The 18,668-nt window shown below is 42.1% G+C and overlaps 1 protein-coding gene across 1 annotated transcript in view; it reads right to left on the bottom strand.

Moving 5' to 3' along the window:
• Positions 1-18,668, bottom strand: part of SYT16 (synaptotagmin 16) — a 47,593-nt gene that overhangs the window by 13,342 nt on the left and 15,583 nt on the right. The window contains exons 3-4 of the mRNA XM_058807692.1: positions 4,335-4,591; positions 69-512 (exon numbers count right to left, since the gene is read on the bottom strand). Of these exons, the coding sequence (XP_058663675.1) occupies positions 69-512; positions 4,335-4,591 (701 nt within the window). The remainder of the gene's footprint in view (positions 1-68; positions 513-4,334; positions 4,592-18,668) is intronic.

Raw genomic sequence — 18,668 nt, forward strand, 5'->3', positions numbered from 1 at the left:
CCAGGAACACCATATTCACCAAAAAACAAACAGTTTTATGGAGTCCACCTATCCTTCACCAAACTTACACTCAGGTTACTCCGTGGCTCCAAGAGCAGTGTCACCTTCACCTCCCCTTCCTGGCTGATGCCCCTCAGGTAGAAGAGCTGCTCCCCCATCATCTTCTCCCCAAGCACCTTGTGCACGGCGTAGAGGCGGAAGCGAACGGCGTGGCTGCTCAGCTCCTCTGGCTCCAGCTTGCTGAAGGTGATTTTGTCCTGGAAGATGGGGATGGGTCCTCTCTGCACACTGGTTTTGCCCCTCTGCTTCTTGCCCGGCATCAGAACTGCGTGCACCTGCCAGGTGTTGACGCCACTGCGGTCCTTGTCTGGGATGTCCCTGGCCTCCAGGACAGTGGCTATCAGCTTCTGGCTTGCGGATTTGTAGGTGAAGAGGACATCCAGGTCACCACATTTGCAGATGGGCTCGTGGGCACAATGGTGAGCTGGCACACTGTTCACTTCGTTGTGTTCCTGCAAAGGGAAGGAAGGAGTAAAACCTCCAGTGGAGTTCATCTGCCTCTGTGGTTCCAATTCCAATTAAAACGAAATTGTTCTCCTCACTTTAGTATATGCAGTTGCTGTGTGAAATATGGATCCAAACTGTTTCTGGAAGGGCCAAAGATAGTTAATTGCCTGATTTTGAGTAATAGTTCCCATACGCTCTAGTAAGCAGCAGCACTTGTTGAAACATTTCCAACAAAAAGTTTCATTAATATTTAAGTGTTTTGCAGGAGATGGTTAATTTGGCAAACATTCTACATAGAGAAAAACTAAACAAAGGGATTTTTACATTTCATTCATGTCAATATTGAGGCACTAGCAAAACAATTTGACCTACTTTAACCTGTTACTTCAAACATACACTGGAATTGCTTTTCAAGGTGGAAAATTTTTTACATTATTAAAATCAAACAATTCAGCTGAACCTGCTAACTTTTTTGATATTTTGTTCTGCTAGAAATTTTTTAAAAATTAGGCACTATGTTTAATATGAAGAGGAAATCATCATGTCAGAATTTCTTGTAGAATGGAAATTCCATTTCTAGATGCTAACCCATAATTCAATACTTTTCCTACAGCTAAAGCAATGATAATGGGGATAAGCAGTCTGATTAAATACATAGTGATTCTTTATACCCTTCTAAAATCTCCCAAGAGAAGCATCTGTTCCTTCTGTTCAGTTTGGGTACTAATAAATTCAGAATAAAAATTCAAAATAAACAACCGCAACATGTGCAGACCAATTCACACACAGTCTTTTACCTACTTTTAAAACAAAAACCATCTTGATAAAGCAAGATAAAACCATGGATGCTCACCTTACCTTTTGCTGAGTGGGTGTGTGGGTTTCTGTTCAACAGTGCTTTTTTATCTCAGAGCTAGAATGTGCTTCATATGATAAAGGGGTTGCTATAGTGATCAATGGCTTGTATTTAAACATGAGTATACACTGTACTAGGGAAAGATTTTCAGTTAATAGCCAGAAGGTGAATTAAGGCCTGTCACCAGCATCTGAGTCACCCTCCTCCTCAAACATTTATCTTCTTTTCACATTTCAAGTAACACTTCTTTCCAGCACAGGAGTCTTTTTGTTCAGGGAACAGATGATGGGCCATGGGACGTCTGGTGTTAAGTCCCTTCAGAAGTGTCTGGGTGTCTCAAACAGGGCCTCCGATAAACATCAAAATTTTTGTTTACTTCCTGTCAATCTACTTTTGAAGTGCCCAGATTCATCTGCCATGACATGCAAAGCTCCAGATTTTCACATTTTCAGAGGTGTTTAAGACTTGAACACAAAAGTCCAAGTGTGCAGATTAGAGACCTGCTGTTGCATGTCTTGCAGATATAATGTCAAAGGGAGAACAACACACAAAATTACTTGCTTGGCTACAGAAACATCTTTCTGTATAAACAGCAGGCTGCTAAAAACAAAAATGCAAGGCAGGCCAGGTTGCCTGGAGAGAGCATGGTGTTACAAAAATGTTAAGTGCTCCTGTGTAGCAGTCAAGTTATTTCTGTCTGGTTGATGAAATAATTTTCAATACGTGATGGGGTTGGGCTTGACTCATATTTCCCTCCACACTTTTATCTGTGCATTTGCTGTTGAGGAGATGGAATCAAGGCACATTTAAGGACTGCTGCTAAGGTCTGGAGAAAACCATGCTTGAGGCAAAACTTGGCTTTCAGCTACATGTCTCAGCTGGAAAATGTGAACTCCAGTGCATCAGCACAAACCCACAGGAATGAAAATCCAGTAGACACTTTCCTGCCCCAGCAGGGCTGATATCATCACCTTCTGGCAGTGTGTAAGGCAGACTGAAGGTCAGATATCTGCATTTTGACTGAACAGCTAGAGAAGATTTGGATTTCAGGAAAGCTCAAATTGTGCTACTAGAGCAGTGGCCAGACCCAGTGCAGAGAAAACTGCATGAACTGGAAGCAAGAGTGAAAAAGAAATGCCAAACTCCTTCAGTAAGCTTTCCATGGGAAACTAAGCTTTGGACACCCCACAGCCTGGCCCTTTCTGAGAGCATTGTGCTATCCAGGACTCATCCCCATGGAGGTTTGCTACATGCCTACAAATCCTCCTTCTGTGGGAGTCATTGACAGAATTCCCCCCTACTTTCAGAGCCCAGCTGAGCCACAAGTGATTTGTGAATGTGTTGGTTATACAGACACTTGAACTGAAATGCAAGCAAAGATTGGGGTTTAGGTACTTCATCTGAATTTCTTTTTTTCCCTCTTCCCAGCACAGTTATTGAGAAGCTAAGCCAAGAATCCTGATTGATACTGCACATCTAACCCGGTCATTCAGGACAGCCAACATCCACTTCACTAAGTAAAATAAGTCCATTTCTGCCAGAGAAACCTGAAAGAGCAGCTAATTATGGACAAGGCTTGAAATGGTACTTGTGGTTCCACTGCAGGGGCATAAAATTACCATTTCTGTCTGTAAAGAGAAGTCCTTTGAGTGGAGCATAGTAACACTTGGACATTTCTGGCATGTCAGAACATTTAGTTCCTGCAATAAAAAGTCTTTCATTAATCTACACAATACCTTTGAATGAGAAGCTGCTTGTAAGAGATAAACTGTGTCTTGGGCATTTCTGCTCCAGTATGCTGGAACCCTTCTTTGCATTTTTAAAATGTAGACACCAGGAGTAAAATGGGCTATGCATTTCAAAGAAACACAAGAGGACACCGGAGACACTGCAGCACACGTGAACCGTGGCAAAGCAAATCAAACATGGAAAAGGAGAAACGAGCCTCAAATGGGCAGGCAGTGTCAGAAATACAGCAAAGAGAGGGCAGAGCTGCTGCCACACAGAGTTCCCATGTGGGGTGTAGTGTTTTGTGGGACTGGGTTGTGCAGAAAGCCAAAATGCTGCTCCAAACACCCCTAAGGGCTGAAGCATCTCTCCAGCTTTGAACTGGCTGCTCCAAGGATAAGGACCTTCCCTCAAAGCCTTGCTGCTCACAGTCTGATGGAGGTATGGATTTCCACACCTGTCTTTTAACTCAGGCAGAAGATATGACCTTTGTGCTGTTATTTTAATATGTCTGATGCAAGCTGATATTTTTCCAGAAATTTAATCCTGCAATAAGATAATGAAAATCAACACATCATGCAGAGATATTAGGAGAGAAAAGGGGGATGCAAAGTCGTCAGGTGTTTATAATGCCTTAAAATCCAAAATGTTTCCTTGAGGATTCAAAATAAAAATGCAGAACTAAAGGAAAGCAGACTCAGGTTCTCTCCTTCCCTAAAAGTTTGCCTGGTATCAATGGGGACATGATTACTGTCACTTGAGCAGGTCACAGGCCACCCCCAGCAGCTACCTCCAGCTTTTCAGATTATTCCCATTGTCTAAGTCATAGAAAATACCTGGAAAAAGACACAGATCTGACCCAGTGACCACGTACCCTGTCCTGGGACACACACCCTGCACGTACAGCCAGTGACCGAGCCCCGGGCCACCACTGAGAGCTCCTTGATAAATGCCAGTAAATGCTGCTGGGTAGCCACAGCTCCAGTTTCAGTTCAGACACTGCAGTCAGAAATCAAGCAATGAAAGCCTTTCTGTGAATTAGTGTTAGTAGTAAGAGGTAAAATACCAGAAAAAAGGAGAAACACAAAGAAGAGGTGTATGGTCATGCACACAAGCACACAGGAGTACCATTACCTTGTGCTGTGCTGATCAATTTTTCACTTCATTTCTCCTCTAACCTTTTTTGGCCCCCAATACCCTTCGAAAGCTTTCAGTGTGTGTGATAAATGACAATCCAGCATACCTCAGGGCTCCAAGCCGATGAGCTGTCAGTAGCATCATTTACTTCCAATCCCTGGTTGGCAAATGCTGTGTCCATTTCCAGGCGTCCTTCCCTGTGTGACTGGATGACACCATCCCCAGTTCTGGGCTCCATCCTGGGCCCTTTGTGCTGCCCAGTGCCCCTACTCCTGGTTGTTGTTCTTGAATCAACAGATGCATGGTCATCTTCACAACAGGAGAGGTTGTCTTGGTAACTCAGTTGGCTTAGTCCATCCAGATCTAACAATTTTCAGCAAGAAAATAATTTCAGAGGGATTAGAGCAAATTCCTCCCCCTTCCAAAATGTGCTTTTCTCTCCTTTCTTTTATTTTTTTTAACTTTTCCCTAATCCCAAGTGTTTACAATAGATAGTTTCTGTTTCCTGCAGGACTGAACCTGTAAAGAAACCAATCCTGTTTAAATCAGCATTTGATGGAGGGGACATGGCTGTTTCTCACCCCTTACTGAATTGAGAAACTCATTGCCTTTATTTGAAAAAGTTATCCACAAAATTCAAGTGGAGTGTTTGGGATATTCAAGTGCAGCCCCAAAGGAATCTCTTCTATGAAAACACTAATCAAACCACAGAAAAGCACAGCAGAGGCCTGATGAACAGGTATCACAATTTCCTCCTGTGCAGGAGGAGAAGGAGTGACAGGAGTTAGCACTGTCCTCAGGAGCATGGTGCTGGTGAGGAAGGCAGCTTCACAGACAGAACAGAGAGCATTACCCTCTCACCCATCCCTGAGAGCTTAGTGAGCAGCTCCAAAAACCAACTAGGAATCTCTAAATCTCATGCTTGGGCTGAATTTTCCTCCCAAGGACAACAGAGGGGAGATGTGCTACTTAATTTCCTAACTGCTTTTATTAGTTTTAATTCATCTTGTCCTACACACATGGGCTAGAGTAAGCTTCATTAATGAGAATAAAATAATTCACACCACAGATTCCTTTCCTACACCACTGAAATCTCTGTTAGGAACACAGGGTGCTTTTCTCTACTTGAAAGCACCAGTAAGAGCTCTCTGGATGGAGCAGCACAGATAATTACATGCCCAGGACACAGATGAAAATAACATCATGATTTGGCCTTGGATGTGTTCTGCAAGCACTTTCAGAAGAAAAACAGGGACATTCCTCCTCCTAATGCATCTCATGATGAGCCTTGCTTCAGGAACACGGAAAGAAAATTCTGCCTCCATCTCTTTCAAATAAGGAAAAAAGCAGTGAAAGCAGAGAAAGAATGAGTTGTGCTTCCAGACAGCTGATGACAGCTATGAAAACATAACAATTTCCTTTGCAAACAGAGCTATTTGGGGTTTGAAGGTTTCACAGAAGGAGGTGAGGTTGGAAGGAGCCTCTGGAGGTCATCTTGTCCACTCCCCTGCTCAAGAAGGGCCATTTGTTTGTTCCTATGAAGATCACTACTAAAGAACAATTGTTTTTCTCAAATTTGGTCTCAAATTCAAATTTTAAAAGATATTATTAATTACTGTGTTTAATAGGAAACTCTTAGCTTGCTTTTGTTCAGTGAATCAATGTTTTTATGCCCTGTCTGATAAATGAGATAGAGAATCTGGTGGCATGGAGGAGGCTGAGGTGCCCAACAACTTTTTCTGTCTCAGTTTTCACTGCCAGTTGCTTGTTTCACATCTCTCAAGTCCATCAATCTCCAGGCAGGGGCTGGAGGAATGAAGTCCCACCCATCTCAGGAGAATATCAGGTTTGAGACCCTCTGAGGGACTTGAACATCCACAAATCCATGGCACCTGATGAGGTGCCACAAATTTTCCAGGATCTTGAGGGAACTGACTCACGCAGGAGAGACATGGACCTGTTAGAGCAGGTCCAAAACAAAAAAATTGCTGAGGGCCTAAACACCTTTTGCATGAAGACAGGCTGAGGTTTAGGGTTGTTCATCTTGGAAAAGAGGTGTCAGGAAGAACTTATTGCTGCTTTTCAGTACTTGAAGAGGGATTACAAGAAAGATGGAGAGACACTTTTTGCCAAGGCCTGTAGTGACAGGACAAGGGTAATGTTCTGAACTGAAACAGGTGAATTTAAGTTGGATATCAGGCAGAAATTCTTTGCTGTGAGGTGGTGAGACCACTGGCACAGGCTGATCAGAGGAGCTGTGGGTACCCCAGCCTTGGATATGTTCAAGGTCAGGCTGGATGGGGCTCTGAATAACTTAATCAAGATAGGGGGGATTGGACTAGATAAATTTCCAAAGTCCCTTTCAACCTGAGCCTTTCTATGATCCTCTACACATCCCTCTGTCTTAGAACAAAAAACCCAAATCTTTCTGAGTAGAAGAAATTCTATGTTTGGCCTTAGCAGCAAATGCACTGCTTCTGATGCTTGTCTGCTCCACACACACAAAATTCCAACAAGAGGAGTGGGGATTATACTCAGGAAACATTTCTTGCAGGTGAACAGCAGTCCTTGCTCCTGTCCTTGGCTGCTCTTTCAATTTAAGAACTCAGAAATTAGGAGAATAACTTTATCCCCTCTCTTCAACTGTGAACGATCTCCACTCTCCCTCCCAGTAAAATGCTTCAAGCACAGGCACTTCAACCAACAAGTCTGAGAGCATCTCACAGCTTCATAATTATGGTCCTCTTCCTCATGGGAGATGGTCCTTCAGGAGCAAAGAGGGATCCAAATTCATCTCTCTCAAATTCCAGGTGAGTGCTCTTCTCACTCCCTTCTGAAATGCAGAACCCATCTCTTCTCCTGCTCCTCATCCTCCCACCTGGCAGACCTAATTCTGAACTGAGAGCCCTCATTGTCTCACCTCTGCCCTGGGCAAAAAGTCTTGAGTGAGGGTAGAAAGTAATTTATTTTATTTTTTTTCCATTATTCCCCTTCCTCTCTACAAAGTCAGGAAACAGAAAGAACTCAACTTAGGAGCACAAGCAAGAAATAAAATAACAGAAATTCCACACATTTACTGAGACTGAATGGATCCAGGCCCTCCTTAAGGCATTTAATTAGCAAGCCAATGTCTAATACACATTTAAACAGTGGGTCATCCATCAAAGCACACACCACACAGCAGGCTTTCAGAATAAAATGCTTCTGTAGTAAGAAATTATCCTCACACAATTGTCTTGTGGATTTGACTCATGCTGGGATAATATCTAGATCAATAATAGAGGAATTTTCAAAAACTACATTAAAGCCATAAAAGCGTCCCCATAACAGGAGAACTCCAGAAATATATTAATAGAGCAAGTCATCTCCCTGAGACTCAGGCACAAAATGAATGTGTTAGGAAAGCAAAAAATGTAGTATTCAGGGGAAGTAAAGAAAAAGGTGATTCACCCAAACCAATCAGTGAAACAGTCTGGCTTTTTCTTTAAATTTAAAGCAGTTTTGGTAAGAGATAATCATGTATAAATACCAGTATTAGATTATCATTACAGGTAATAGACCAACTATAGAGACTAGAACAACTACACCTCTCCAATTACTTCCCTTCCAACATTATATTCACAAAATAAATGTTGAAAACAAAAGTTCCTCCTGTAAAGGAAAAGGTCAGAGCAGTAAAATGCCTGTAATTTACCTGAGAGATCTTTAAGGAAGAAAATGTCAACCGTCTTATGAATACCTGACATGAATAAACAGCACAGCATCGGGGACAGAGGTTGAGACAGCATTATCTGAACTTTAATTAGCCAAGAGTCCCTGCAGAGCAATAGCAGACAGTTCTAAGATTAAGGACAAATAGTACTGTACAATGAAAAATGTGATTTTTCTTAAGAATCTCATCTCCCAAACTTTCCCTTTCAGGTCACATGTTCACAATCCTGGAAGGAGGCAAGTGGAATACTGGTAGCAGAAATCACCAATGAATCAGTAAAGTCTATGTTCAGGATTGGAGAACTGGGTGTGAAAATAAAAACAAAACAACTTTCAGATGAAAGGATGAGCATGACCTCCCAGTAGAACCCTAACAGGAACTGGGATATGGAAGCCTCTCTCCAAAAATACAAGGCATGTTTGGCACATCAAACACTGAAAACCAGGCTGGAAAAATATTGTGCAGTCCCTCCTCACTCTGGCAGGCAAATGTTCTGGCTAATTTACAGTATCTGTCTTTTTTTTTTTTTCAATGACACAAAATCTCTCAGTTCTATGAATCATTGTATTGTGCCAAAGGAATGTCCTGAGAGATCTCAACACTTCCTGAACCCCACTGCCAGAGTTAAAAGATGGGGACTGGAAGATCTTACTAAATTAACACCACATAGTTCATTAACCAGCAAGAAACACAGATGAAGAATTTATGTGTGCTTGTTACCTATGCTGACCAAGGGAGTGTTTGCTATGTGAACTCTAAGGAATCACTTTGCTTCCATGCAAAAAAACAAATTTAAATTACCAAAAAAAAAAAGCATGTCTTTTCTTTGAAAGAAATTAGATCCTTTCTTTAAACTATATAAAAACTCATGATGAAAGTTAAGAACCTGTTTAAATATAGTCCAGAGGAAGAAAGGATTTCAGTATGGACCTGGGTACCTCTGGACTTGAAATCCTCCTAGCTACAGCAGTGATTTTTCAAACCCCTCTTCCCATAAGACAGCAGAGCTATAGCTTAGTGGGTCTGAGGAATATTTGCCCCCACAGAGCAGCAATTCTCTTGCCTGGCCCCTGCTACAGCCCCAGTTCCAGACCTGCAATGCCATTGCACCCCTTGCACTGAGATAAACCCACAGAGAGACCAGACAGTGCTCCTGCCCCTGGTAATTTGGAGATTAGCCACCAAAAGAGTGCTAAAAAACTTCCTAGAAGAGCCTCAAAGGAGCAGAACCATTATGTAATTACCATAAATCTAAACAAAAATGGCCTGTAAATTTTAGGGGTTAAGGAGAAAAAGGATCTTAAATTTCAAGTGACATTATGCAATCAGGCCAAGATTGTTTAATTTACCACATGCTGGGTAATAGCCTGAGAAGGCTCCATGTTTCCAGAGCTGAAATAGGCTCTTTATTAACAGGGTGATTTGCAGAGAGGCTGTGGGCAGAGCTGGCATTCCAGCCTGTTCAGCTCCCCAGAGCACCCTCCAAACCTTTCCTTCATGCTGTCTGCACTCCAGGATCTATTCAGGTTACTACAAAGATTTTTTAACAGGTGAAAAGTTAAAGCTAAATGAGCCCAAAGTGCAGACTGTCACAACAGTGAAAACAGAACCAGAGGGTCAAGGAAACTCTCCTGTAAGAACACAGCGAGAGAAGACTGCCCCATGCCAAGTCTGAGTGCGAGAGAAGTTCAGGGTTCTCCAAGATGCTCAGCTTTGCTCTGTGCCAGAGTTTGCTATAGATTTTGGATTATGTAAGAAATTAAAACTACCAGGAATACGTGTAAAACGTCTGTTAAGAGTACACAAGGAGAAGAGAAGCCTCAGACAAAGTCTGAACATGCCATGATTGCAGTCTGGACTCAGCACTCCCCAAAAGTCCTTCATCCTTCCCACCCAGAGGATCTGCTCAGCTGGAGCAGTGTGTGATACGCCCTTGGGGCACAGGGATGGCTTTACACCCACAAATCTTTGTTTTGTGATCATGGCACCAGCTAGGTTCCTCTGAAAATAAAAGTAAGAGCAACTCTGCACCATGTTGTACCAGAAGAGCTAGATGGAGAGATCTTCAAATGATCTAATTGGGGGGTGCACTAAATTCAAGCAATTATATTTCAAAATTAAAACATTCTATTGAACTAAAAACAAAGGGCACTTTTATGGCTTTTCCCTCTAATGAACTTCTCTGGATTTTAGAATGTGTTCAGGCCAATTTTCTAAATAGCTATGTTTTTAAATGCATTTCATCTCTGTTTGTATAAAAGAGTCATTACATTAGTCCATGGAAGATCATAAAATTCTTCCCTTCTGTGCCATAAATTTTTAGTTTCTGTCATTGCCTGACATTTGGTGTATGTGCTGGCAAATGATACAGCATAATTAATCCAATGTTCACCTTGTGTTTGTGAAGTTGTTACAAAAGGAGACATTCAGCTTCTGCTGAAAAGCACGCTAAAGAGATGACTTATGTGGCACAGATAAAAAATAATTACAACCAAGTCCTGCAGTCTTTACTCTGGAAAAATTTCCAATAAAAATCCATGAGAACCTCTGTGGGTTAAGGAAAGAGAATTCAATAACAATATGCAATTAATGGAAAGATTTTAATGGACTTCAAAAAGTCTTGGACCTGGATGCTTCCCTCTAAGTGTTTTAACTGCAGGTAAAATCAGGAAATCAAGTTTAGTAAGAGACAATGTAAGAACTAGGACTTGTTCTCCACAGCAAAAGAACCTTTCTGTGTTGAGGCTACAGATCTCAGACTCCAGCTTCTGGAACCCTTTTCCATGCAAGCAGCACCTCTGCATCCAGACACCTCTGTCCTGTGCTCCTGCTGGAGGGCAGGTGCCTGAATTTGGGTCTGCACTCCACACCTGATTTTTTTTCAGACCCTTCTGATCAAAAACCATGTAACCATGACACAGAGGTCTCAAACTGCCTGATCACATTGTGGTTACTGCCTGAAGATGCTGCCTGTTCATCCTCCCCCCTGTATGTGTTCACTGGGAGAAAAACACAAGTCAGGCTTTAGCCAGCTGCTGCTCCTGGCCAAGAAGCCAGAGGACACTTCTGACCCTCAGGTGCATCCTCTGGGGAGAAAAAGTCTCCAAGGATTTCAAGAGCATGAACATGAGAATCACCGGCTTCTTCAAACCTCTGGAAAGTTTGATGGTGTCATATTGTATCAGCAACATTTACATGTTATTAGACCCTGCTCAACTCTGCCTATTAACCTATTCTTTTTTAATGAAGATATTGAACAGAGAAAAACACAAAATCACAACACACAGAAGTGTGGTGGTGTTTGAGGGTCCCCAGGATGAGGCAAGAGATGAGAATCTTGACTCAATATCATAATATAATAAATCAGCCTTCTGAAACATGATGTTAAAAGAAAATGCTATACTAAAACTACACTAAAAGAAATAGAGACATCAGAAGGCTAGAAAAGAATGATGATAAAAAACCTATAACAGACTCAGAGTCTGACACAGCTGGCTGTGATTGGCCATTAATTAAAAACAACCACATGCTGGATAAACAATTCTCCAAATCACATTCCAAAGGAGCAAAACATGGAGAAGCTGAAGCTTCCCAGGAGAAGAAATCCTGGCAAAGGGATTTTTCATAAAATATGACAGTGACACAGAAGAACCTTGTAAAATCATTTGCTTGTGCTAAGACAAAGTAGTAGACAATGGACTGGAAAATTTTTTCCTCCTTCCATTCCCCTTCAGCCCCTGCTAAGGTGGGGAGAGAACTTTTGTGCCAAAAAAGCAGCTCAGATATAACCTGCTCAGGGTAGCATCATGAACACATAAACATGGCACGTGGCTAACAGGAACTGCTGGCTCCATCTGCCAGCAGCAGACGAGCTCTGGAGTCCAATGTAAATTATAGCCTTTAAAAATGAGGATTATGTGCTTGAGCACATCCCTGTGCTGCCATCACATGCATGGGGCATGGCTGTACCCTCAGCAGTGCTCAGCACCCTGCAGGTGGGGGAAGGAGTGTGGTGTTTGTGAGGGACCCCAGGATGAGGGAAGAGATGAATCTGACTCCATGTCTCAGAAAGCTGATATATTATATTATATTATATTATATTATATTATATTATATTATATTATATTATATTATATTATATTATATATCATATCATATCATATCATATCATATCATATCATATCATATCATCATAACATTAACATAACACTACATTATATTATACTACATTATATTACATCATATTACATTATATTACACTACATTATACTATATTATATTATATTACATTATATTAATACTATACTAAAGAAAAAGAAAGAATACACCAGAAGGCTTAACAAGAATGAATAATAAAAACTCGTGACTGACTCAGTGAGTCTGACACAGCTGGTTGTGATTGGTCATTAAGTTAAAATAATACTCATGAAACCAATCAAAGATGCACCTGTTGCTAACTGATCTCCAGACCACATTCCAAAGCAATAATATAATTATTGTTTTCATTCCTTTCTGAGGCTTCTCAGATTCCCAGGAGAAGAAATCCTGGCGAAGGGATTTTTTAGAAAATATGACAGTGACAAAGGAGGGCTCAGGACCTGCTCTGTATTCTTGGCCTGGCTTGGTGAGGATGGGAACACAGAGACATTTTGCTGATGTCCCTGCCAGCAGCCCCAGGGGAGCACAGCAGGGTGCTGGGAGCAGCAGTGGGACACAGCAGTCACTGTGCACACCTGGGTTTGTGTGTGAACAGCCCAGCTGGGAGCAGGGTCAGGCCACAGCTCGTTCTGCAGCACCAAGGGCAGGATTGGGTTGCCCAGACTCACTCTGATAATCTCCATGGCAAACCCCAGCAGCTGAGCAAACAGGGGGAGAGGGAGCCTCTCCTGTTTTGGGAGGGAAAGCACCTTCCTCCACCTCAAACCTACATCAGCCTCAGGCGAGGAAACAGGGACCTGCTTTTACACACTCTGCTGGGTCTATTAAAATCTGCAGGATAAATTTAATGGCAAGTGCTGTCAGAGCTCCATAAATGTCCCTGCTGCTGCCCAGGAGGCAGCACTCCTCTCCCAGGACACAGCACCGAGCCCAGCTGAGCCCAGCAGGACCCAGCTCCGTTCATGCCCCCACACTGGTGGGTCTGACCCTCTGCTGTGCCACAGTTTGACCACAAGCCTGCTCCTTCTGATGGAAAAGTGCTCTCAACTGGAGGAAAAAAGCTCTGTTCCTGCTCTGATAGAAGTGAAAAACTTTTAAACATTAGTTTGTAAATGGTCGGTGAACAGCTGTGATAAAATTTGATTCCATTTATGTAAGCTATTAAAAACAACCTTCTTTGAAATTTTCTTGGATAAAAATCATTTCAAGCTGTAACGAGCCCATGGCCTAAATTTGATGCAGTCAAATAATCAAAACACACAAAAATATACGTTCCTTTTCAGCCTAATACCTGCATTTCTACCTGAAACTCTACCAAATGTATCTAATTGCTCAGCAAATGCTATAAAATTCTATTAATATGTGGATCTCTTTTGGGTGATTAGGATTAAAATAAAAAAGTATCCCAATTTTACCAAAAGTCCACATTTCACTCAACTTCATTAAAATCCTGAGTAAAATAACATTTTTAGTAATTAAATCACCCCTTTCACCATTTCCTCAAACAACTGTAACATTAAAATCCTGCATCCATGGGCATGATTCAGTAAATAATCAAAACACATAAGAATAAACATTCTTTTTCAGCATTTCTACCTGAAGCTCTACCAAATGTATCTAATTGCCCAGCAAATGCTATAAAATTCTATTAATATGTGTATATCTTTTGGGTGATTAGGATAAAAATAAAAAATTATCCCAGTTCAACCAAAAGTCCACATTTCACTCAACTTTATAAAAATCCTGAGTAAAATAACATCTTTAGTAATTAATGCACACCTTTCACCATTTTCTCAAACACGTGTAAGATTAAAATCCTGCATCCATGGGCGTGATCCAGTCAAATAATCAAAACACATAAAAATAAACATTCCTTTTAAGCCTAATACCTGCATTTCTACCTGAAGCTCTACAAAATGTATCTAATTGCTTAGCAAATGCTATAAAATTCTTTTAATATGTGTATATCTTTTGGGTGATTGGGATAAAAATAAAAAATTATCCCAGTTTAACCAAAAGTCCACATTTCAGTCAACTTTATAAAAATCCTGAGTAAAACAACATCTTTAGTAATTAATCCACACCTTTCACCATTTTTTCAAACAACTGTAACATTAAAACCCTTTGTCCATGAGTGTGAGGCTGTAAACTTCGATAAACGTGCCTTAACATAATGTGAAATTCCGATTATTACAAGGAATTTTGCAAAGGCCACATGGATGCAGGACTCCTGGACAGCTCCTGTCAGGGCATTAGCCTCCTATAAAACACAGCAGAGCCCTTTTGCCAAGAGAGGAGGAGGAGGGTGCAGGGATGGAGGAGAGAAGCTTGGCACGGTGTGATACATTATTGGCTGCTTGACTTTGATTTCGACTTCCCCAATCCCCAAGGCACGAGTGCATCACTTGTTATGACAGAGGCTGCTATTCCTCACAAACATTTGGAAGCACACAGGCTAATTAAACTGTGGCACTGGGGAATGTGCAGCAAATCTGCCTGATGTGCCTGCTGCTGCTGCTGCTGAATCGCTGCCTGAGCAGCGACAGCTCCCTGTCAACTTAACATCTCTGTATTAATAACAGTAACTTAACCCAGGGGAGAGGAAAACGAACACCATTCAAACACACAAGTGGCCTGATTAGCAAAGGACAAGGGGGAAGCATTTTCTGCATCACCATGGAAACTTAAATAAAGGGCCCGTAATTACAATCTAAATTCTGGAAAGATAATGAATACATCTTGAGATCTGCAGATGTTGTGCAGCATATACGTATTTCTAGCAACTTCAACTCAATTACTTCTATGCAGCATCTGTTTTACAAATCAACTTCCCACTGCTCATAATGAGGCATGTGGGATTTTTTAATTTTTTTTTTCCCAGAGGAGACAGTGGGGGAAGAAGAAGGGTGACCTCTTTTTTCTGGCAAGGTATTTCAAACCACCACTATTTATTTAGAAATTTCAAACACCCAGTCAGTTACAAAGTTAGCTTACAGGCATCCAAATACACCAAGCTAAAATGCATGAAATAAATAATTCAAGAATTTGCTGCAGTGTTACCAAGTAGAAAGAATAACTTATCATTTGCTCCAAGCTTACCCAAGAAAAAAAGAAATTACTGAATAAAATACATCATGTAGGTGTGAAATATAGAGGTACTGCACACATCCTGTCTGCCTGCTTGTTAAAAAACAACAACAACAAACAAGACTCATTTTGTCTGAACAATGGAAACTTCCAAATGCCAAATTTCTGGTTTTCCTATACATTTAATGCTGCCTTTGGGCATCCACTTTTTCTTAGAGATTTTTGATTCTGCTCTATGGAAGTCAGTAGAGAGTTTCAATGGGAACATCACCAAGCCCTGAAGGAAGCAGGGATAGTAACAAAAAAATGCATTTGATCACAAAACCAAGACAATATCAGTACATCTATGCATAATGCAAACACTCAGAGCATCCCAGGAGCACTCATTGCTGTGTTCTTTGCTCCTGCAGAAGCAGTCACACAGGCCTGGCCTTAAAATTTTCATGATCAGGATGACAGAGAGGAACAGAGCTCCTACCTCAGCAAAACCCAGAACTGTGCACAGAAAGAAAAGCTTTTCTCTGGAAAAATAAAAAAGGTCTGTGGCAAACAAGGGACTTGTTAAAGCTTCTCAGAAAAAGGAGGAACATTTTGTTCAGGGAGGAACATTTTGTGCAGCAGCACACGTGGAGCTGCTCCTATCAATTCCTGGGGGGCTGCAGCTCTGTAGGAGTTTTCAGTCTGGAGCTTCATCCTGCTCTTGCTGTCAGCCCCTTGAACTGGGAATTCAAATGCACAAAGCATCAACCTGCCTGATTCAGTATTGGCTAAGGAGGAGAGCACCCAATCCAAGCCATTCCCTTAGATCCCAAATGTGTTAAAAAATGCTGGAGCAAACCCACACTTCTACACAATGGCAGGACACCCCTGACAAACACCCAGTGGTCATTTACTGATGAGCAGGATTGGATTTCTCTTTGCACCATCCCTGTGTGTATTCAGCCCTTCCTGCCACGTCTAACAGCCAGGGAATATTTGGTGTCCAGTGCTGAAGGGGAGGATTTCCCCCCTCTGCTCAGTGTCCACAGACAGGGCCCTGCTTCTGCCTCTCCATCTGTCCTCACTCCATGACCAAACCAACTAGGAAGCTCCCCAAGGTGAGTTTATTTGGGTGTTGCATGTGATACAGGTGGAGAGAAACACAACTTGGAAGCCTTTATACCAAGGGATATTTACAACAAAAATAATGTTTAAGAAAAGAGAACAAAACAGCAAAAAAGAGAGTAATCAGAAAAAAAAAAAAATTTTTTTGGCTCCAACCACCTCTACAGTGAAACAACAGAGCAGTCAGAACACTACACCCCAATTCTGCACACAGCTGTGCAAAGAAATAGAGGACTGCCCACTGAAAACAGCATGAAAACCAGCATATTTTCCTGTTGTTCCTTTCCTACTCCCAAAATTGGATTTTAAAAATAGGAACATGGGATTCCACGTCAAGCTGGCTCTCACTGTGCTGCCTAAGGTTCTTCCATAGCTGTAAGAAATGGCAGCCAAGAGACTGAACCACAATCATCCCTGATTTTCCCGATCACCTACTTTACATCTTACATGTGGAGCAAAAATGAGTTAGGCTTTATTTATTCTACTGGGTTCTATTAGCACAGGCCCAGGATTTGTGCAGAAGTGGAAGAAAAAAGGAGATTACACACTGTAGGAGACAGTGCTAAGCCAGGAAAATCCCTGGTGTGGATGCAGTTACATCCATGAGTCAGCCTGCAGGTCTCTGAGAGCTCAGGTTGGGTGGTGTGCAGGAAACATGCAGCTGCAGAGGCAGAAAATCCCTTTCTGTCAGCAGATGTGCTGCACTGGGGACTCTGCAGGGCACAGGGGGAGCTGAGTGTGCTCTGGGGTGTGGGGCTGGAAATGGGCTCAGAAACTCAACAAACTGCTGGATGCTGAAGTAGAAAGCACTGTCCTTTCCTTCCAACAAAAAAAAAAGAACTTTCCCCTCACCATCATTATTTCCATAACCATTTTCCTGGTGGTTTTCATGCCACAATGGGTTGAATTCCCTCAGGTTACCCCTCCATCATTTCTTCATTTTGTTTGTTTGGCTTGGATATGAACTTCCTCTAGTGCAAGTCAGTCAGTTCCTAAACCTCCTCCAGTATGTTTAAGGAAGTTTCTTTGGATTAGGACTCATTGCTTTCATCTAGCAGAAATCAAACTGGTCAAAGAAATATCCAGAAAACTCAGGCCACTGACTTTGCTCCTCTCTAAAGCAGTTTCACCACTCCACACAAGACCCAGAGTATGCAAATAGCATTTAAACCATCAGCTTCACACCCACAGGGCTTTGTTTGCTGATCAACAGTGTGGAAATGAACTCCCTCCAAAAGATATTTGTTTGGATTTGATACAGAAAACAACTGCACTGCAACAAGGCAGATATTTATTTTCCCACTGATTTTTCTAATTGAAACTTTGTTTGCTGCCAGAGTGTTGATTCACCAGAGTCCCCCCCCCCCCTTTATTGTAACACCACAGCACTCCTGGGAAAATCACCAGTTTTGGGAGCAGCAGTGGGTGGGGATGTGGTGCAGCAAGGCTCACTGGGCTCAGGACTGAAGCTGTCCCCCAAAAGGCACAATCCTGTCCTCTGCCCCTCCCCTCTTCCTTTTATTTTGGTTTTAGCAATCACATGGCCAACTCACCTGGCTCAAAAGTAGCAGGGAAGGGGCCGCTGGCCCTTGTTGGAAGCAAGAGGCTGGGCTGAGTGATGGAAACAGCTCAGCTGTGCGATAGGGGAAGGATGTTGTATTTCATCCTCTTCTATTTCAGCTGCAGTTTTACTTCAATAAGTGGCAATTGCAAAATTCAGGCCCAAGGAGTTTGTAGTTACATTATTTATGGCAGTAATTCTAACCCCCAAACTGACCTTGAGACACAGAACTCCAGCAAACCACAGGGCTCTCATTAATCCAAACTCAGGGCTTTCTCTCCAGCACCACCAGTCTCATTATTTGCTAGCAAATACTCCCACAACAATTATGCTGTATGGACTGTGCAGGTTTGAATCCCTCTCAGCCTGAGGAGGTAAATTCCTCCAAACACCCAGCTTGGGGGCAAAGTCCTCATGAGTCCCTCCAGAGATGCTTCATCTCACAGGGGTTCTGAGTTCTCGAGTCAGAGAAGCACCTGCCTGGACATGAGGGAACTTTCAGGTGGTGCAGTGATGCCATGAGACCAGCAGCTATTTTCATGGTCAGGGGAAGGGATTTTCTATAGATTTGGCTATGGACTGATTTAAGATTCAACCCAAGCCATTCTTGTTGGTCTGCAGATGGATACTGATGAAGTGTCCCTGAGTCCATCTGTGGAAACTGCATGAGAATCACACAAACAGCATCTGTGGAGGGACAGCCCAACCACACCTTCCTCATTACCTGCAAGACCCCCAAAGCCCAACAGTGACATTTCCACACTTTAAAACTACACAGGTTTACCCCCATGACTGTAATCTCCATATTTGCTTTCATT

The sequence above is a fragment of the Ammospiza caudacuta genome, chromosome 6 (assembly GCF_027887145.1).
Source record: "Ammospiza caudacuta isolate bAmmCau1 chromosome 6, bAmmCau1.pri, whole genome shotgun sequence".
Lineage (NCBI taxonomy): Eukaryota > Metazoa > Chordata > Aves > Passeriformes > Passerellidae > Ammospiza > Ammospiza caudacuta.